Raw genomic sequence first — 16,511 nt, 5'->3', positions numbered from 1 at the left:
TGTATAGGAAGATCTCTGTCCCCTTTTGTGTCACCTGCCCTCTGTAAGCAAGTGGAAGGCCCGAGGGCTGGCATGAGGGAGGTCTGGCCAGCTCTGCGGGCCCCCCCCCCCCCCCGCTCTGAGAGGGCAGGTGAAAGCGTGGCCTCCGCTCTCCCCAGTCTTCATCGGCTAGCACTACCGTGTAGCTTCTCACTAGTCCTGGTACAGCCAGGCCACAGTTGCCGGTACAGTACCTAAGCTGTCCCTTGTCTCCTGTTTGGTCTGAGAGCTGCCCCGAGTGTGCTCCTCACGGGGCCCCAGAGCCTGTCTGGCCACACAGGGCTAACGCTGGGTGTCTCCCCTGAGAGCCCTGTGGGGTTCGGCCGGCTCCAGCTAGGAAGCACTTCCAAGGTGAGGCGTCAAGGCCCGTGATCCAGCAGAGCCTTCAGCTGTGAGGCCAGCTGGGCGCCTGGGGCCACGTGTGCTGGGTGAGGGGAGGGAGGGCTGGCACGGCTTCATGTGCTGGCAACGCTGGCGCTGCTGGAAGACAAAGCTGACTAGGAACCGGGGGTGGAGTGGGGCAGTGGGCAGGTCCTGGGTCCGGGTGCCTTGTGGTGGTGGTAGGCCCCTGAGGGAGAACACTCGGGCCTGGAGGAGCGTGGGTTGTGGTGGGTGTGGAAGGGAGGACCTGGTCAGGCACTGGTGATGCTGGAACCAAAATAAATGCCAACAGTATGAACAGGGGAATGGAACGGCCTCACCCAGCCTTGCACAGGCGCTTCAGGCTCCAGGGAAGGGCAGGCACAGTGCTGGGTCTCTTGAGACAGATTGGTTGTACAGCAGTTCAGGGTGGATGGGTTCCACACACGGGATAGGCTTCCCTATGTTTCTTATAGTTCTAGTTCCTGGCTGTCAGCTTTCAGCTGGGACACTCGCCTTCCGGCCCACCTCCCTGCCCTGCACAGTCTGCTGTCTGTCAGAGGATGACATGGTAGCCACTGGAGAAGCCTGGAAGAGTCCATGGGTGGCCCCAGGCCTACAGTGAGGACAGTGCCCAGCCTGGCCTGGAGGAGCACAGGGATAGCCTCAGGCCTGCAGTGGGGATCGCACTCCAGCCCCTGGCCTTGGCTCTATCTTGATGTCATTCTCTGGCCCGCTCCAGACTAAAGGTCTACTAGGATGCAGGTGCCAGTACCTGACAGTGCCTGCTTCTGGCCACAGCTTCAGGCTTCTTTCTGTGTTCCCTCCCTCCCTCCTTCCTTCCCTCCTTTCCCCTCCCTCTTTTCCTCTCTCCCCCTCCCTCCCTTTCATCTTTCCTTCCTTCCTTCCCCTCCACCCCCCACCCCCCTCTCTCCCCTCCCTCCCTCCCTTCCATCTTTCCTTACTTCCTTCTCTTCCTCTCCCCCCTCTCTCTCATGGTTGTGGGGTTTGAACTCTGGGTCTGGGTGCTGTCCATGTGCTTTTCAGCTCAAGGCAAAGACTACCGCCTGAGCCACAACACCACTTCTGTTTTCTGGAGGTTTATTGGAGATAAGTGTCTCACAGACTTCCCTGCCTGGGCTGGCTTTGAACTCCAGTCCTCAGATCCCAGCCTCCTGAGTAGCTAGGGGATTACAGATGTGAGCCACTGGTGCCCGGCTTCTTTGTTTATTGGTGGTCCTGAGGCTTGAACTCAGGGCCTGGGCACTGTCCCTGAGCTTCTCTGTGCTCAAAGCTAGTGCTCTACCACTTGAGCCACAGCACCACTTCTGGCCTTTTCTGTATATGTGGTACTGAGGAGTTGAACCCAGGGCTTTGTGCATGCTAGGCAAGCACTCTACTATTGAGCCATGGTCCCAGCCCTCCAGAGTCCTTTAGTCCCCACTTCTTGGTAGTGAGGGGTAATGAGGGCTCTGTCTGGTGCACCTTCCTCCCTGGAAGCCAGCTCCCGCTGCTGCCTCTTGGAGGCCCAGGGACAACTGCAGCTGCGGTTTGCTTTCCACCCTGAGTCAGCATCGTGGGTCACCTGCTGTGCCCTCAGGGGACGTTCCCGCGGGGGGGGGGGGGGGTTGTGTTCATGCCCAGGAGACCTGGTGTGCTTGGTGACTTCCAGAGCCACATGAGGATGGCCAGGCAGGATTCTGGTCCGGGGCCTTCTGCTCTTCTGTGCATTCTTAGCCTCAGTGTTGCGGGGGCCTCCCCTCAGCTTAGAGGCCGTGGGCTGCTCCCTAGGACCCCTGGGCCCTGCATGAGACCCAGGTGAACAGTCTGTACCCCACCCTCTGCCTTGCTTAGCACAGGGACTCACTCTGTCCTGCTGCTCCGCTGCCTGGGACCCTGGCACCCTGTTGGAGCTTTGGGGTGTTGGTCTGGGAAAGGGGAAGGCCCCGCAGAGTGGAGGATGTGTGCGGGTCTGGCATCAAGGCTGCTGTGGATGCTCATAGGCCGCCCTGTCCTGATGTCCCGCCCGCCCCAGCTCCCCCGGGGCTCCTGGACCTCTCCTCCTGTGCTCCCCGCACACCGAGTGGCCCTGGGCCTCGCTGCAGCCCACTTCTGGACGACAGGATGTTAATCAGCCGCTCAGCCTCACCGCCCGGCAGCCCTGAGTTCCCAGGCTGGGGAAGGACGCCCCAGCATTGTGAAAGGAGACTTGGGGGCTCTTTCTGCTTTGGTGGCGCCGAGCTTTTCCCTTCCGTCCCGCGAGGAGGGGCGCTGGGGCTCGGGGACTTGAGGAAGGAAGAGTGAGGTTCCCCTTGCAGGGGCGCCTCCAGGCTACTTCAGGGCGTGATGGCAGCCGGATGGCGGCACAGCCCACCGCGTGCCTTTGTCAGGGGTTTGCAGAAGTGGGGGGGGCCCTGCGCCCTTGCAGATGGGCTGCTGCCGGCGGGATGCGGCCATCTGCCTCTGGCCCCGTGCTGACTGCAGAGCTGGGCTAGAGGCTGCGGAACCAAAACTGCTGCGTCATTGCACGCTGCAGCTGTTGCCAGGGCAACCGGGTGAGTTTCCCACGCTTGCCCTGGCTGCTGGTGGGCGGGGCCGGGGCTACAGGGGCCAGGGTGTCCAGGCCAGAGACCACTGCCCTGCAGGGTGGTGGTGACATGTATGGCACCGGGGTGCGTCTGGCCCAGCCCCAGCTGCCTGGGCCTGCTGTTCTCTTCCGTGGGCTTCGGGGCCCCGAGCCCCTGTCCTGTGGAGTGACCAGAGCTGCCAGCAGGCCTGACTCATATGGGTGATGGGCAGGGGTGGAGCCAAGGGGCGCTTTGGCGGTGATGGCAGTGGAGGTGGGGTATGCTGCTGTGTGAGGTCTCTAGCATCGCCAGCTGCTCAGCACCCCCTGGCAGGGGGCGCTCCGTGGGCAGGGGCCCCGCTGCCCTTTGGCCTTGTGCCCCGGAGGAGGCTCTTTGCAGTGGGGTTCAGCTGTACCTCCCTTGCCATGGGGTGTCGAGTGGATGTCCCCATCGCCACCTGCCCACGGCTGACCCGGCCCTGTCATCTCTCTGCAGCTCAACTCGCCCATGAACCCCGTCAGCAGCAGCGAGGACATCAAGCCCCCGCTGGGCCTCAATGGCGTCCTCAAGGTCCCTGCCCACCCCTCAGGAAACATGGCGTCCTTCACTAAGCACATCTGTGCCATCTGCGGAGACCGCTCCTCAGGTGGGGCCACCCGGGCTGCCGGGCCGGGGTTGGCGAGGCCCTGCTCTACGCCATGAGCTGGGTGCAGTGAGGCAGGGCCCTGGGTAGCCCTTCCCCTGCCCCTGGAGCAGGCCTAGTGCTCAGGGCCCCTCCAGTGTGTTCGGGAATGGTACAAGACCAGGGTAGGCAAGGTGGACTGGAGGCTTCGGGAGAGGAGGCCTCTGTGGATGGTCTCTCTGGGCTGAGCAGAGAGCCCCTGGCATTGTCACCATAGCCCAACAGAGAAGAATGACGCATGCCCTCTTCCAGGGCACAGGCAGGGCTACACCATGTGCAGCGCCCGTGGAGCAGCGAGGTAGCAGGGAGGGGCGAGGCGGGGGCAAGCCTGGGTCCTGGCTGGCGTCTAGAGAGCACGAGGCCTGTCAGCCACCCACCCCCTCGGATTGCACACTCACTCCCTCCCCCCTCACACACCCCCAGGCAAGCACTACGGGGTCTACAGCTGCGAGGGCTGCAAAGGGTTCTTCAAGAGGACCGTGCGCAAGGACCTGACCTACACCTGCCGGGACAACAAGGACTGCCTGATCGACAAGCGCCAGCGGAACCGGTGCCAGTACTGCCGCTACCAGAAGTGCCTGGCCATGGGCATGAAGCGGGAAGGTAGACCTGCCTGCCGCCTGCCGGGGAGGGCGCTGGCCAGCACGCTCTGCTGGGCAGACACGCAGCATCCCGAGTACTGTGGTGGGCTTGGGTCACGTTTATCCGCCTCCCTGGCAGTACTCACTCCCTCCAGGCAGCTCCTCCGTGGGGTCCCAAGGCCTGTGCCCACACACGGGCCGCCCCCAGAGCTTGCCTGTGTGAAGGGCCAGCCCTTCCCTCTCCCTCCCAATTGAATCTCTACCATGCACCCGCCGTATGTTAGGCCTCTTTTTTTTTTTTTGGTCAGTCGTGGGGCTTGAACCTCTGGGCCTGGGCGCTGTCCCTCAGCTCTTCAGTTCAAGCGAGTGCTCTACCACTTGAGTTACAGCACCACTTCTGGTTTTCTGAGTGGTTTATTGGAGATAAGAGTCTCACTGACTTTCCTGCCTGGGCTGGCTTTGAACCACGATCCTCAGATCTCAGCCTCCTGAGTAACGAGGATGACGGGTGTGAGCCACCAGCACCTGGCTCATTTAGGCCTCTTTACAAAGGAGACAAGACCCTGATCCCCAGGCACCTGCAGCTTCTTTCCTTGCCGTCAGGAGGTGAGGCGTTAGCCCTCGGCCTGGGAGTGGCAAGTCCAGGGCCCAGCTTGTGGGTTGTGGCCAATAGTAGACAAGCATCCTGGCCAGAGGTACAGGGAAGGCCAGGCTGGAAGGGCCCCTTACGTTGTCACTGAGGGCCAGCAGGCTGAGCATGGGTGTGACACCTCCCTCTTCTGAGACACGGTGGCCCCAGGAGGAGGGGGCAGGGAAGGAGAGGGCACTGAGTGGTGAGATGGGGAAAGAGGGTGTGTCGTGGGCTTCTCCGGCTGTCCGGCTGCCAGGCAGGATGGCCAAGGAGGCCTTTGCAAGATGGCTCATTGTTGCTGGGGTGGTGAACAGAGAACATGGTGGGGGGGGGGGCGTCCCAAGCAGATGCTCCTGGGCTCTGTTGCCTTCTGAGGCAGTGGTGGGCCCCTGCTGGCTGCAGCTCCAGGATGGCCGGAGGCTGCTTTATTCAGAGTGCCCAGCACTCATGTTGTCACTGACCTGTTACAGACATTGGTCAGGCTGTTCAGGTGGATCAGGGTCCCGTCTGCACACTCCACCTTGCCAGTGTGTGATGGCTGTGCATTCAGTGTGCGCGCATCGGCGGTGGGCCGAGTGAGGTTTAGCCTGACTGGATTTCAACTGTATTCTCGTGCTGCGGGACTCTCCCCCGTGCATCCTCTGTCACGGCTGCACGTGTGGCCAGCGTGTCCTGCCACCTTCCCACCCACCCCTGCTGGGCCTCCAGCCGCCGCTGCCCCTTGAGGGCCAGCTTGACTGCAGGCCAGCTGCTAGAGCTCCCTTCACGTTCATTTCATTCCCTTTTTGTGCGTTCTCGGCCGCCTCCATTCTGCTTGAGAAACCCAAACTTCAACCTCAGCAGGCTCCCAGGTGGCAGGCCTGAGATCCCTGGTGGCAGAGCTCCTGTGGGGTCATCTAGGTGGTGACGGTGTTGTCTGCAGAGTGGCTGGGGGTGCAGAGTTCTTGGTCTCCAGCGACTCTGAGCTGAGCCAGTGGGGCCGAATACTATGTGCAGGTGCTGCCAGCCAGGCCTTTCTGGCCAGGACTGTTTTGTTGAGTGCTTAGTATTGGTTTAGACAGTGCAGGTGAGGGAACTGAGGTTCAGCGGGATAGGGTCTTGTCTGAGGTCAAGTGCAAGGCTGACACCCTGGCCTCTGGCATCAAAAGGGCAGATGGAAGGAGTGACCCAGCAGGGAGAGCATGCCACCCAACCGTCCAGGTTCACACGGCCCCAGGGCTGAGTTCCTACAGGACAGGAACTCGGGCTAGGGAGGACTGGGGGCCATGGCCAGTGAGTGTCTAAGGAGCTTGGCTTCAGCCCCGAGCCTGCCCTCCGTCAGAGCTCACTGTTGGTGCTGGTTTGGGGCCAAGCACGGGGGCATGGGCTCCTGTGTTCGAGAGTGACCATCAGAGAGCCAGGCGGCCCTGGCTACAGCCAGAGCTGGGGCACTGGCCTTTGAGGCGGTTTGGGCGGTGGGCACGGCTGTGGTAGAAGGAGGCTGAGGCTGCAGTTCCCTGAGGCCCACTCATCTCCAAGTGCCCCACGACTGCCCGTGGTGCCTGAGGCGTGGACGGTGCCCTCCTTCATCGCAGTGGAGTGGGGTGAGCTCAGGGCTGGGGGCCCAGGGTCGCTGGGATTGCCGAGGCCCCACCCCCATGCCCACCAGTGACCATCTTCGTACACACTTGCTCTGCAGGGCCACTGCCCCTCCCCCATCTAGTCCTGGGCACACTGCTTGCCCTGCCGTGCCAGTGCCCTGCCACACTTCATAGATAGAGAGCAGCGTGGTGGGGGGGCAGGAGGAGGCCTGGCTGTACCCGTGTGCGTGGTCCACCCGGCATTGCTGTGTGGACCCATCTCCTGGCAGCATGCAGCCCTCCAGACCTGATTTATGGACTGTTAGATAAACACCTGAGCCCGTCCAAGCGCCCATCCCCTTTGTCTGCAGCTGGATTTATGAGCCGTGAACATGCAATGAAAGCCCTCCTACGCAGCACAAACACAAAACTCAGCCCCATGGACGGCGGAGCAAGAGGGGTCCCTGTGCCCAGTGGGCCCTGCCACTAGTGCCTGGCCGCAGGCCTGCCACACTCCCCAAGGCCTGCAGCGAGCAGTACACTCACTCACGGGCTGGACAACCCCAGTGCAGCAGGACAGGTGGGTGGGGTCTCGGGGCCTGGGCCTGTCCCTGAAACCCAGCCCCTCCCCCCTGTTCTCAGGCCAGCCACTACACGGAAGGTTGCTGGAGCACTGGGCGGGTTCTTGGCCGCATGGCAGTCAGGAAGTCTAGAGAAGTTATGGGGCCAGGCTGCCCATCCAGGCCAGGGGTTTGGTCCAGGGAGTGCTGGTTCTAGTCCTACTGAGTACCAGGCCTGTGGCCCTGCCTTGAGCTAGACCTTCAGCCTTGCCGAGTGTCAGGCCTGTGGCCCTGCCAGTGCCGCCTTGCCGTGGGTAGCAGGCGGCTGGTGTCGGTGCCACCACCCTTGCTTTCGTAGCTCTTGCGTTGGTCTCAAAGTGCCGCACAGTGCCAAGAGGGTGGAGCTTGGGATCGTTGACCACAGCAGGAGCCCTGCCCTGGGAGGGGCTGTTCTGGCTCCAGGCAGGTGGGGCCCCCACCCTGCTGGCTGATGAGGGAAGCTGCAGCCGATAGCATCTGTGTGGCAGGGCCTGTACCTGCAGGCAGCCAGGGCTCGTTCAGCAGCATTCCCCGGCGGGGGGTGGGGGGGGTGGGGGAGGGTAGTGCCCCAGCCAGGCCCTGGCCCCTCGCCAGGTGGGGCCCGGGCCTGTAGTCTGGGCAGGCAGTGGCAGGGCTGTGTGGGGCCTGCCTGTGGGCCTGGGAGGGCTGGAGGGGGCACCTAGTATACCCTCTTTCCTGGATGTGTCTGGTTGTGAGTGTGTGTGTGTGTGTGTGTGTGTGTGTGTGCATGTGAGCATGCGTGTACATGCACAGGTATACAGATATGGACGACCCCACTGGCAGAGCCCAAAGCAGAGGTCTCAGGGTGCGGATGCCCCTGTGCGTGTGGACATCGCTGCTGGCCCTGCCACTGTAACACCCTCAGTCCTGCCTGCACCCCACTCTGACGAAGGGTCTCAGTGGCCTCCCTACCCCAGTGCCATGTTGCGAAGGAGTCTGGTGGGGCTGCTTAGCATCCTGGATCCTCCCCCGGGGCCCGGAAAGCCTAGACTGCGGGGCAGGCAGTGTCTCAGACTCCTGGCCTCCTCCGCCACGGCCTCCTCCACCTCCTCCACCTCGCTCCCGGCCTGGAAGGATAACGAGGCCCTGTATTTACAGACGCCTCCCGCCTGAGGCTTCCTGGCGCCAGTGGAACATAAGTCAAACATGACTGCGTCTAAAAGGTGATTGAGCTGGCAAAACATAAATCCGCGGGCCCTCTCCTGCCCCTCCGCCGTCTATAAATAAAACGATAATATTTATAATGATGCCGCTCGGAGCGGCTGGGGCCTTCACGGCTTCAAAGTGCTTCACAAAACATTTGCTAATTAATTCTCCGCTGCCCCCGCAAAGGAGGCAGGTGTCGAGGGCCCCCTCGCCAGCTCAGCTCCAGACACCGGGGAGGCCGGCAGTCTGGAGGCTCGAGCTTAGGGCTTGCTTCCTCCCAGCTCCTGAGCCTGGAACTATCTCTAAGTGGGAGAAAATCTCTGGGGCTGGGCTAGTTAGGCAGGGACCGCTGGTCCTGTGCAGATGTTCCCTCTAGGGACATCTTGAAGCAGATACCACCCTTGGCCTTCTACTGATGAAGAAGTTAAGGCTCAGAGAGGTTGAGGGCGCTGCCTGGGGACACACAGCTGTTAGAAGGACTGCCTTGGGGGGGAGGGCTGGGCAGTCAGCCCAGTGCTTTAAGCTTTTCATTTTTGTGCAGGCTCAGTCACGTTCCTTTGCTCTCTGAGCCTCAGTCCCCCCCTTCCCCCCCCCCCCCGCCCCCAGGCCCTGGGTTTCGGCATTCTGCCTGGCATCCTCCTCGGACACAGCCCGCCTGACTCTGGCTGCAGTCTGGCTGCCTCGTGTGATGGAGCTGCCTAGCACCGAGGGCCCGGCTCACCATGCCCACCTCGTTTGCTGCGGCTAGAGGCGTCTCCACCCAAGATGCGTGCCCCCGCTCGCTGAGCCGTGGCAGCCCAGCTGGCCAGGGCTAGAGCCTGGCAACCTCTGCAGCCCCTGTGAGCTTGGCGCCATCTGCCTGCAGCCTTGGCCCCTCCACACCCCCAGCTTCCACCTGCTGTCAGTTTTTCTAGAAGAACCAGGCTAGCAGAATGCTGGCTGCAGGCCTCCGCCACATTGCTCGGCCAGCTGGTGTGCTCTGGAGGCGCTGGCCTGGCCTCCTGTCAGGGCTCGTGGGGGTGGGAAGCCCCTTGCACCAGCAGGGAGCCGAGTCTTGAGGATCACAGCCCCAGCATGGGATGCCCTTTTGTGGGCTCAGGAGGGAGGCAGGGGAGCCCAAGGCCTAGAGAGGCCACCTTACCACCCTGGACTGAACTGCAGCTGTGTTGGAGGGCCTGGGGGACAGTACCATGTGCCTGGCCTCCTGAGGCTAGAAGCGGGAAGGATGGTTAAGAATGAAGGCTGAAGCCGGGCGTCAGTGGCTCATGCCTGTAATCCTAGCTACACAGGAGGCTGACATCTGAGGATCATGGTTTAAAGCCAGCCTGGGGCAGGAAAGACCTTGAGACTCTTATCTCCTATAAACCATTAGAAAACTGGAAGTGGTGCTATGGCTCAAGTGGTAGAGCGCTGGCTTTGAGCTGAAGAGCACGGGGACAGTGCCCAGACTGAGTTCAAGGCCCATGTCTGATTAAAAAAAAAAAAAAAGGAAGGAAGGAGGAAGGAAGGAAGGCTGCTCCCAGGGGAGGCTGCCACTGCTTCTCACCCTGGCCTCATCTCTTGTCTGCATCCCGCCTGCTGCCCCTCGTATTTCAGTGTGCCCCTCCCCTGGGAAAGCCCGGGGCTGGGGGCCTGAGTGGGCAGCCCCACGTGGCAGGGAGGTGGCGGGAAGGGGTCCAGCCACTCATGGCTGGTGGCCCAGGAGCTGCTGTTGGTGCCACGGGGACCCGTGCGGGTCTGGATGAGCACTGCCCGCAGCTGCTCACCATCAAACCCTCAGGAATGGCCGGGCAGCAGTGGCTCACGCCTGTCATCCTGGCTACTCAGGAGGCTGAGATCTGAGGATTACGGTTCAAAGCCAGCTGGGGCAGCAAAGTCCGTGAGACTCTTAACCAGTGAGCCACCAGAAAACCAGAAGTGGTGCTGTAGCTCAAGTGATACAGCACTTATTTTGAGCCGAAGATCTCAGAGACAGCGCCCAGGCCCAGAGTTCAAGCCCCACGACTGACAAAAAAACAACATACCCTTAGGAAGGCCAGGTTGGGGAGGAGGGAGCCTCTCCCTACTCCCAGCCCGGGGTGGAGGGAGCTGTGGAGGAGGAATTGGCATGCGCTGTCCTTGTCCACGACTGATGGGGAAGGGCGGGGCTTGCAGGGAGTGGCAGGAGGAGCCCTCGCTGGGAACGGGGGTGTCGAGCTGGGCCAGACCCAGGTGGCTCCTTGTGTTGCTCTGCCATTCGCCTGCTACGACAAGGCCCCGCCCAAGCCTCGGATCCCCTCTGCCAGGGAGGCCGTGACAGCAGCCAGTGGGGGTGGCATTGGAGGACGGTGCAGGGCAAGGCTGTGGGGGGCTTGGGGGGAAGGCAGTGGCACAAGGCCAGAGAACATGCAGAGTGGAGCCTCAGCTCGCGGTCATGGTGTGCACGGGGCAGGACGGGTACAGCGCGGGAAGAATGTGTGGACTCCAGCCTGCCCTGACACACCAGTGCTCGCTGTTCCAGTGGGCCAGCTAGGAGAGGGTGGCCTCCGGTACTGCCTGGGTTGTGAGAGGCGGTACTGCTTCTGCCCGGGCTGGCGGGCATCCTCTGGAGGGTGGCAGCTGCATCTGAGGTGCTCCACAGAGGTGTCCACATGGGGGCTGACGGTAGCTGGGCTGGAGTCAGCCCATCAGAGCCTGCCTGGCAGGATGCACCCCCGGGCTGTGGACTGGGCAGCCGTGGTGTGGCTGTGGTTTGCCGCACGGCAGTCTCAGGCCCTAGAACTGGACTGTTCACAGGCAGGTTGGCAGGCTTTTTGGTGTTGGTGCCTCTGCGTAGTGCGTACAGACCACAGCACCAGAGAGGAGACGGGGAGCGCCACGGGGCCTGCCGGTGGCTGGGGGTGGCGCTGGTCCCTTCTCTGCTTTGGTCACAGCCCAGCCTGGGGGGTGCAGGGACAGGGTGCAGGCTGGCGCATGCACCCAAGTGTGACTCTGAGCCCCTGTGCCCTTGCCCTGGCTTGTGGCCAGCGTGACTGTCTAGTTCCTGGCTGTAAGTTGCTCTGCTCAGGCACATGTCCTTTCCTTTCCCTGAATCTGCAGTCCTCCAGCTATTTCTGTTTCCGTCTCATCACGTCTTTTAGGAAGCCTCCCCGGGTTTCCCTAACACAAGCAGCCTGGTGGGCACCCCGTGACCCCTGTCAACTGAACTTGGAGAAAGGCTGTCTGCCCTGGCCCTGGGCGGCTTTGTGTTCTGCACACAGAACACAAGGGCCCGCTGTGGAGGGGGGCTCTGGGCGTGTCTCCCTCCTCCGGGCCTGGTGGGGACTCGGGGGCCGTGGCCGGGCTGGCCGGGCTGCGGGTGACAGCGCCTCCTGTGTGCAGCTGTGCAGGAGGAGCGGCAGCGGGGCAAGGACCGGAATGAGAACGAGGTGGAGTCGACAAGCAGCGCCAATGAAGACATGCCCGTGGAGAAGATTCTAGAAGCTGAGCTGGCCGTTGAGCCCAAGACCGAGACCTATGTGGAGGCAAATATGGGGCTGAACCCCAGCTCGGTGAGTGCCAGTCTTGGTAGGTGTGAGTACCCCTCCTGCCTCAGTGTCTCCGCTTTCCTCCCTCTCCTCCCTGAGAGTCCGATGCCCCGGCGTCCCGGTGCGGCTGTGCCGCCTCTGCTCGGCTGGGTGCTCTGACCAGACTGCACTGGCCCTCCTGGCTACAGCTCTGTGGGCTCAAAGCCCTGTTGGTTTCCTTCCTTTGTGATCGCTAGCTGGGCTGGTGTCTTCCCATGAGGCTATGGGGTAGTGCCCCTTTTCACAGCTCTGGATAGCAGCTGTCTCCTACCTCCCCCCAACCTCCCCCAGTCTAGGTTATCTACCCATGAGGCCCTGGGCCAGATCGCCGCCCTCCCGCTACCCCCTCTTTCCTGTGGTGGGACACCAGGGCCCCAGATCCTTGGCTGTGCTCGTGCATGGGGTTCAGGCAGCCTCTTCCTCCAGGGAATGGCTCTCGGCTCTGGGAGGCTACCTCCCCACAGGGCACCCCGCAAACCCTGCCCTCTGTGACCCACCCCTGCCACCTCGAAGCCCTGGAGGGGAAGGCAGAGTGGGCAGGTGGAAGGTTCCAGAGGGAGCAGAAACCATTATGTGGGACAGTCCTCTGTTACTCTGTTTTGCCAATATTCCCGGAAAGCTCAGGTCTTCAGAGCTTCACCTAGGGCAAGGGCACCGTGCCCTGGGGGAGAAGCTGTGCCCCCCAGGGACGTGTGCTCCTGCTTTGGCAGTGCCCGACTTGCCGCTGAATGACAGCCTTGTGTCAGCCTCGGCGCGCCTTCCTGAAGCCCTACCAAGGCTGGGGCTGGCTCTGGGCTCCGAGCTCGGGGCTCGGGGCTGGGTAGACAGGCTGAGGGCCAGGGCCCAGCCTGGGTGATCCTGTTGACACTCCTCCTCGCCCCTGGCTGGCAGCTCATTAGATGCCTGCTGTTAGATGAGCTCAGAGGGTGAAAAAGGCCTTGCCTGAGGCAGAAGCCCGCACTGCCCTTCCCCTCCCGGAGACCCCTCCAGGCCTGGTCTGCTGGGACCAAGCCTGAGCCTCACACCTGCTGTGCTCACTTCTTCCCCAACACTATCTGTCATGGATGGACAGCCCAGGTGCTTACGCCTGCAGAAGCCCCAGCCGGCCCAGGCTCTTCAGGGCCCTTCCCATTCCTGGTGACAGGCCAGGCCCCACAAGAGCTTTCAAGGTGTAGCCAGTTGGTGACTAGAGAGAAGACCACGTCTGTTGGTTAAGTACCAAGCACAGCTGGATTTCCCCTCGTCCCTCAGTCCCCATGGCTGTCCTGGGCCCCCCTGGGCTCTTGCCTTTCAGGGCTTCCCTGAGGCAGGTGGACAGGCCAGGAGGATGCTGATTGAGCCACAGGACCAGAGGGATGGGGCAGCCCTGGGCGTGGCCAGCCTGGGCAGGGCGGAGGCTGCTCTGTCAGGAGGTGTGGAGGGGCGTGGCCAGCCCGGGCAGGGCTGGGCTATCAGGAGGGGTGAGGGTGGAGTGAGGAGCTAATGAGGCATCATGGGGCTTTCAGCTGAAGGCCGTCACCTGCCTGCCCACCCTCGTGACTTGGCTCCCTCTCAGGCTCCAGGCTCCCCTGTTCTTCCCGCCAGCTGGGGGTCCCGTTTGTCCTCGAGCTTTCTTTTTATTGTGAAAATACCATACAGAGGGTTACAATTACATGGGCAAGGTAATGAGTACATTTCTTATCAAGCATTGTTGCCTCCTCCTTTGTTAATCCTTCCCAACCCTTCCCATCCCTCCCCCTCTCCCGCCCCCCCCCCCCCCCGCAAAGTTGTAAAGTTCGTTTTTCGACATAATGACTTGTACATCTCATTGTTGCAATGGGTCCACCTGTATCCCTATTTAAACGATTTGTTTTTTTCCCTTCCCCTCCACAAACTACACCAACATTAAATACAGTGAAAACAGGGGTTATACCGTGGGGGAGGGACATACAAAACAACAAAGAAATCATCTTATAAATATATTAGAAACACTTGCAAGAAAGAAAAAAAACATTTAAATACTTACCTTGGGGTTCATTTCACCTAACACCAACTCATCTGACCTTTTCTGCTTGTCTCAGACATATACTAGTTATTGCAAATAACTAGTTTCTTTGTGCCTGCTTTACTTCACTTAATATAAGTTTTTCCAAGTCTTTCCATTTTCTAAAAATGGGCCCAATAAATAAGTGGGCTAAAGACTTAAAGAGAAACTTCTCTGAAGAGGAAAGAAGGATGGCCAATAGACACATGAAGAAATGCTCAACCTCCCTAGCAATAAAAGAAATGCAAATCAAAACAACATTGAGATACCACCTCACCCCAGTTAGAATGGCTATAATCAAGAACTCTAACAACAACAGATGCTGGAGGGGATGTGGACAGAAGGGAGCCTTACTGCATTGTTGGTAGGAATATAAACTTGTTCAACCACTTTGGAAAGCAGTATGGAGGTTCCTCAGAAGACTCCATATAGAGCTCCCCTATGACCCAGCAATCCCACTTTTGGGCATTTACCCAAATGATCACAAACAAGACCATACTAAAGCTACCAGCTCAACTATGTTTATAGCAGCATTATTTACCATAGCGACAATATGGAACCAATCCAGATGCCCCTCAGCAGATGAATGGATCAAGAAAATGTGGTATATCTACACAATGGAATTCTATGCCTCCATCGAGCTTTCTACTTGAGCCCTTTGCTGGCCCTTCACACAGGGCTGGTGTTTAGACTGCGTGTTGTTGCCTGGCAGGTGGTTTCTGTCTTGGAGTCCTTTGGTGGGAGTTCTCTTCCTTCTGCTCTGCTTCCCTCGCCGCTGCTGTTCCCAGAGCACATGAGGGGTCCCCACGCCCCGATGCCTCATGGCGCTGGGCCATGCCAGCAGCCCCAGGAGTTGGGAACCCCTCCGCCCCACCCCCCCTGCCCTGCTGAGAAGCCTGACTTGTTTTCTCCTCCATGAGAGTGGCTGAATTTTTTGGAAGGCTTCCCACCTCTGCATGGGGCCTGGCATTTCACCACTGTCCCTGGGGAAGCCGTCTCAACGTGACCAGCAGCGTTGAGGGGCTGGCTCTGCCCCGGCTCTCGGCCTGCCTGCTGCGCGGCCTCCCTCATGTCTGTCCCTTGGCCCCGCCCCCCAGAGCTGGGCAGTGAAGGGGTCCTGCGGTCTGTGTGAGCTTCCTGTGGCCGCTGGAGCGAATCTTCACAGGCTCGCTGGCTTCATCCACACAGATTCCATGATCTTGAGGTGAGACAGCATGAGTTGGTCTCAGGTCCTCGTGAAGGCCAGCTCTGCCTACAGCTCTGGGGAGGACCGTTTTCTGTCTTCCTCAGTGCCTGGAGGCCATGTTCCTCGGCCTGAGGTCCCTGCTCCATCCATCTTCAAGCCAGCAGTGTCTCCTCCCCTCTGGCCTCTGCTTCTGCCGCCACACCCCTCTGACCCTGAGCCCACACCTTCTACAGAACTCTCTCTATGATATCGGCCCCAAAGATGCAAAATCGTTTCCCATCCCCAGGATCTGTCAGCCATCCTGCCTGCCGAGTCCCTGGGCCCCTCAGAGGTTGGGGCACGGCCTCTGGGGATCTCCACATGGGTACACACACAGGATGGCGCCTGGTCGGGGCCATTTCTTGTCAGTGCGTTGGTAGTGTGGTCCTGATCAGTGTGCCCTTCCTCTTCCACAGCCCAACGACCCTGTCACCAACATCTGCCAAGCCGCAGACAAGCAGCTCTTCACCCTTGTGGAGTGGGCCAAGAGGGTCCCGCACTTTTCCGAGCTTCCTCTGGACGACCAGGTCATCCTGCTGCGGGCAGGTGAGCAGCCGGGACCTGGGGCTGCCGTGGGCTGTCGGGAACGCGGTGTGAGGACTCTGGGCTGCAGACAGGAGCCGGGCTGCCCGTGGGGACCTGTGTGCTCCCTGCACTCGGCACAGGCGTGGGGTGGGAGACGGTGGGTAGGAACATTGCCTTTGGGGGTCGGGGTGAGCCTCCCTGAGCCAGCCGGTCTGTAGAGGGAGCCCAGGCGCGTTGCTGTGTCCTGACTGACAAGCCACGAGCTAGCCAAGGCCCAGCTCCTTCCTGTGGAATGGGCACATTGGGCACAGGCCCTGTAGCCGACACAGTCTTGGGGCTTGAACCCCCAACTGCTTCAGTTGCTTGTTTTACACGGGGTCCCCATGCCTCCAGGGCCTTGGCTAATACAAGACAGGTCCCTGATAAAAAAGGTAGAAAAATAGCCAAAGATAGCTTTCAGTGCAGCGTGGAATGTTCTGGAAGGTGCTTGGTCAGGGCCAGGATCACACAGGTCCGACCCTCCTTGCTCTCTCTTGAAGGAGCTTTGTGATGGGATCGGGCCATCCCCGTGAGCCGGGGTCACCCATCGTAGGTCCTGCCATGCCTGCCTCTGCTTGGGTTTTGGTGGTCAGGGACTTCGTGCGGGATCTGGGGATGTTTTGCCCATCAGGGGCATGTCTGTCCAGCTCTGCCCTTGCTTTTAGGGCTCGGCTCAGGGGGTCTGAGTCTAGATGTTGGTGCTGTGCCAAGGCCTGGCCGGGGTGCAGGCTGAGGCCGCTGTCCTCTCTCACATCCGCTGCAGTAGTTCCGCCACCCTGAGAGCCACAGTCGGCCCAGCTGCAGGCCAGGCCTCTGGTGCCCTGGGGAGTGCCCACCTGCGGCTGTGCTGCTGAGCGGTGTCCCGCAGCCCCGTCCCCTGTGAATAGGCAGAGATTTCAGGCTGTCTGGGGTGCGTCTCATACTTCTGGGTGGGGAGACGGGCCCCTTCCTTGAGTGAGAGCCTGCTGA

The 16,511-nt window shown here is 60.8% G+C and overlaps 1 protein-coding gene across 4 annotated transcripts in view; it reads left to right on the top strand.

The window, feature by feature from the left end:
- Window positions 1-16,511, top strand: part of Rxra (retinoid X receptor alpha) — a 191,881-nt gene that overhangs the window by 164,943 nt on the left and 10,427 nt on the right. For all 4 annotated transcript variants that reach the window (XM_070014978.1, XM_070014977.1, XM_070014979.1 and 1 more), the window contains 4 exons: window positions 3,462-3,612; window positions 4,072-4,251; window positions 11,546-11,715; window positions 15,395-15,524. In XM_070014978.1, coding sequence (XP_069871079.1) covers window positions 3,462-3,612; window positions 4,072-4,251; window positions 11,546-11,715; window positions 15,395-15,524 — 631 coding nt within the window. The remainder of the gene's footprint in view (window positions 1-3,461; window positions 3,613-4,071; window positions 4,252-11,545; window positions 11,716-15,394; window positions 15,525-16,511) is intronic.

Source organism: Dipodomys merriami, unplaced genomic scaffold, assembly GCF_024711535.1.
Source record: "Dipodomys merriami isolate MVZ:Mamm:240054 unplaced genomic scaffold, mDipMer1.0.p SCAF_11, whole genome shotgun sequence".
Taxonomy (NCBI): domain Eukaryota; kingdom Metazoa; phylum Chordata; class Mammalia; order Rodentia; family Heteromyidae; genus Dipodomys; species Dipodomys merriami.
This window is presented reverse-complemented; position numbering and strand designations above follow the sequence as displayed.